Source organism: Pistacia vera, unplaced genomic scaffold (assembly GCF_008641045.1).
Source record: "Pistacia vera cultivar Batoury unplaced genomic scaffold, PisVer_v2 Contig160, whole genome shotgun sequence".
Classification (NCBI taxonomy): domain Eukaryota; kingdom Viridiplantae; phylum Streptophyta; class Magnoliopsida; order Sapindales; family Anacardiaceae; genus Pistacia; species Pistacia vera.
The window spans coordinates 1,648,086-1,652,169 of NW_022195685.1; the positions used below are offsets into that span (position 1 = coordinate 1,648,086).

Genomic DNA, 4,084 nt, shown 5'->3' on the forward strand with positions numbered 1-4,084 from the left:
AACTCTTCCTAAGGTTTCCAAAATAGCAAAAATTCCCCTTTGAAAAACCGTTAATAAACCGTTAAAGCTTATTGAGTCAACGACATATTCCCACCTGAAGTTTGGCAAAATCTCAAGTTGATACATTTGATTGCATTTATTCTAGATTCTCACTCTTAAAATAACACTGTTAAAAATTTGTAGGTTACAGAGGGTGCTATTACCATAATACCCTTAACAAATAAATTAATAAATTACTTATTAACCCCACAAATTAGTAGAATTAAAAATTAACCATCTTATTTTTAAATTACTTTAATAACACCCTAAAAAAAAGCGCACTCTCTCAATTTTTGCTAGATATGGGTTGTTTTCGATGGCGTTGAATCTCCTAGTCACCTCCATCACCTTCCTTATAACCGGTGGTCCAAAACCCCTATGGTTCTTGACTTACTGGCCCCTTCGATTGCGGGTGCTGTTAGGTTTAGGGTTTGGTTGTTCTTCGCTGGATTCTGGTCGATTATGGCAACAATAATCCGATTGGACACCACAGTTGCAACTCTACAAAACCCCAATGTCCCCAGCAACCATTTAGTCGTCGTTCGTCGGGCGAGAGGTTTGTGTTTAACACATTTTTTTTTTGAGCTATCGTGACCGATAAATAGTGATTTGTCATGGTCGAGAAGGTTAGGGATTTTGTAGGGGGGATTTAAGGAGTCCAACGGTGGTGGTAGGTAGGATTGTCGCCACTCAAAATGGTAAAAAAAGAGGCAAAAAACAATCGCATGATGCAGCTACTGTGGCCGACAATGAGCAAGTGATGAGGGGTTGTGAAGGGTAAGGTTTTGTAAAGGGGAGGATGAGGGTTCAAATGGTGGTGACAATGGTGATTTTGAGTAAAAGAATGACCAAAAAAGGGCGAAAAACGCTAGGGGTGACGTATGCTAATGTGTGTCGAAGCACTGTTAGAGGCAATGATCTGCTAACGTGCAAGGCCTCCTGTAAAATGACCAATTTACCCTTTTACTGTTATATTAAACAATTTTCCATCACTTTAAGGTTGAGAATTTGGAATAAATACAACCAGAGATACTAACTTGGGGTTTTACTTAACCTCGAGTGCGAATATGTCGTTTACTCAAGTTTATACTATTACAAACTTGTAAATATTATCAAATTTACCAAATTGTCTTTGTATCGTTTATTTTATAATACCTCCAAGGCTCCAACAGTTGAACTTAATGTTAGGGGAATTTTCGTTATTTCTGAAACCTTAAAAGAATTTTTGTTATTTTATCATATCTTAGGGAAATTAATATGATTAACTCAAAAAAATTAGACCGGCCCAACAAAGCCCAATATTATTGAGCGGAGTTAGAGCAAATCCCCTAAAAGCAGGCATCACCCAAACAAAAATATCTTGTGTGAAAACTGAAAACATTCCGTGGCCTCTCTCTCTCTCAATTCTTTCCTACTAAAATTCCTTTTTCTCGTTGCGATTAGGGCAAAAGCTTTCAACTTTTAATGTTTCCTCCAAAATCTCTCCTAATCAAGCCCGGATTCGTCTAATTGCTCTTTTCTTTAATCTCCAAATATTCTTATAAATCTGTGTTTTTAGGGTTTTTAATCGATTACTATGTTTATTTCATCTTCACCTGTTATTAACTCCGTCGTGCTGCGTCAAAATCTTCGCGTTTTGGGCCCTGGTCTCAATCCGTTCTCTCCTTATTGCATTGCCAATCACTCCTCTTCTTCTCGCTAATTTTTGTTTTTTCCTATCATGTAAATCAGCTTCTTTGTTTATTGTTTTTCAATCAATTTGCTGTTGCGAACAAAAACGATAATTGATTATCAGGGTTTGGTTTCTGGTTTAATTAAGAAATTTGGAAAGGATGATTGAAAGCATGCCCCAAGAGCAACTGGGTCCTTTTTGTTTTCAGCGTAAGTTGTCTAAAAAGCGCTTCTTTAGGTCTGTGGTGGACAGGGATGATAGGGGTTGGACTCCCCTTCATATCAGTGCTCGTAAAGGTGATCTCAAAGCGGTAGGTTTCTTTCTTTTAGGATTTATATACGCTTTATTATTGCTTCTCTTTCTTTATAGCCTTAAATTTTGTTTGAATGACAAACTTTTTCTTTTTTGGGCTTTCATATTTTCTTGGAATTAACTGTTAGACGAGAAGGGAAACAAGAAGAATGATTAAGAGAACTTCGGAATATTTTCTTTGTATTGAATGCAAAATCTTTTAATTATAGATGAATGTTTTTTTTTAATCGTAATTAGGTCGTATTTATTACTCTCTCTTTTTAAGCCTTTTCTTTTGCTGCCTTTATATTCTTACATGAAGAGACACTAATTGATTTTTTTGAAACTCAATTGAGAGAACGTACTCTGTAAAATGAAACAGAGTTTAAGTTTGTGCTGCCTTCTAACTTTATGGGGTTGAACTGCTAGATTATGAACTGATGACCCGGCTTGAATTAATTTGACTTGTCAACAAAACCTGAAGGACCTAACTTACGAATATTTAAATATCTTTACCATGTTTTTTCGTTTCGCCTTTCTTTCCTTCAATATGATGTTTGATTATAGCCGCAAAACTATGGATTATGCAGGTTTTGCAAACTCTCATAGTTGGGTGCTCTTTAATTGTATAGTTTCTCCTGAGATGCTTCTGAAAATTTAATTCTTTACTTTTGTTTTGAAATATGTCTTTGGTCGTCTCCTTTAACATTTGTATTTTAGTGTTTTATTTTTACTTTTATATTATTATTATACTGAAATAAGGTTGGTATATGGTTCAGGAAATATATTATTTGATTTCTATTATATTATTCCTGCTGATCCATTCTGTGCCAGGAATTTACCTTGGGTAACAGTTGTTGATTTAAAAATTCTCTGGAACAGGTGAAGCAACTTCTCAATGAAGGAATGGATGTGAATGTGTCAGCATGGGGTCCCAAATCAAAAGGGGTGACTCCGCTTCACCTTGCCGCCCAGGGTGGCCACCTTGAAGTCATGGATGAATTGCTTGAGCGAGGTGCTGACATTGATGCTAGAACCAAGGGTGCTTGTGGCTGTAAGTATTTTTGTCACTGATAAGTACAATTTTTTGGCAACTCACTTTAAAAAGAATTATTCATTATGTGCTACTTACCCAACTGCTAATGGTAACCATTGCTTTATGAACATGTAAAACCAGGGACCCCACTTCACACTGCTGCCAAAGAAAGAAAGAGGGAAGCTGTTAAATTCCTGATTGAGAACGGAGCATTTTTGCCGGATAACATTGATGATAGCAGATTCAATCCGCCACTTCATTACTGCCCTGGTCTTGAATGGGCATATGAAGAGAGGGAGCGGTTTCAAAAAGAAAATCTATCTGCAGGCGAGACCTCTTATAGCTCCGAGAGCTGAATGCTCTTGCTCACTCATGCATTCACATGAGCTTGTTGCATCTTGGTTTGGTTTGGTATTTGCAACTTCATGCGTTACAGTCTTGTCCTGTGTCTAGGAAATTCTGTTGTATCTGTGTCAATGTTTAGTTTCACTTCTGATATGGGTGATGTTATAATAATTCTTGAATAATTCAGATACTTATTCACATTATAAACAAATGTTAGTAGCCTTTCAGGCTTTGGTCTTAAATTTGTGTCCTAGAGTGAATAAGAACTTTATGAAGTTCGGTGCTTTTGTTTATGTCTAGCTATTGAAATGTGCTAGTAAGAGCGGTGTTTTTTTTTGTCGGTTGAAAGAATTTGATGCTTTTCGTTTTCAATAAAGCTACAGACATCGGGGTTTTTGCACCGAAAATGTGTACCGGTTTACGTGTTTTCCTGACTCACACCAACAATTCAGACGCGTGATTAAACAATAAATATTTTTCTAGTGAACGGCCGTCTATCGAATATGGACAACCGTTCATTTACATGGACTCATGTCCATATTATATGGACAGGGGTCTATTTACTAAGGACGGACATCCCCATTTAAAGGATGTCCGTCTATCAGTAAAATAAAATAAATTTTTTTTATAAAAATTAAGGACGGTTGTTCATAGGTTGTGGATGGTTGTCTTTTCATTTTGGACGGGCGCCTGCAAATACG

At 36.6% G+C, this 4,084-nt stretch overlaps 1 protein-coding gene across 1 annotated transcript; it reads left to right on the plus strand.

Moving 5' to 3' along the window:
* Window positions 1-1,370: 1,370 nt before the first annotated feature.
* LOC116125134 (phytochrome-interacting ankyrin-repeat protein 2-like) lies at window positions 1,371-3,783 on the plus strand. Its single transcript, XM_031410850.1, has 3 exons — window positions 1,371-2,021; window positions 2,885-3,056; window positions 3,180-3,783. The coding sequence occupies exons 1-3, from the start codon at window positions 1,872-1,874 to the stop codon at window positions 3,392-3,394; spliced, it is 537 nt and encodes a 178-aa protein (XP_031266710.1). The 5' UTR covers window positions 1,371-1,871; the 3' UTR covers window positions 3,395-3,783.
* The last annotated feature ends 301 nt before the right edge of the window (window positions 3,784-4,084 follow it).

Excerpts from the sequence above, each read along its gene's own strand:
- LOC116125134 (XM_031410850.1), top strand. The coding sequence starts at position 1,872 with ATGATTGAAAGCATGCCCCAAGAGCAACTGGGTCCTTTTTGTTTTCAG. Across the intron at positions 2,022-2,884 it reads GTAAAGGTGATCTCAAAGCG|GTGAAGCAACTTCTCAATGA; the intron begins GTAGGTTTCTTT and ends TCTCTGGAACAG. Across the intron at positions 3,057-3,179 it reads AACCAAGGGTGCTTGTGGCT|GGACCCCACTTCACACTGCT; the intron begins GTAAGTATTTTT and ends ATGTAAAACCAG.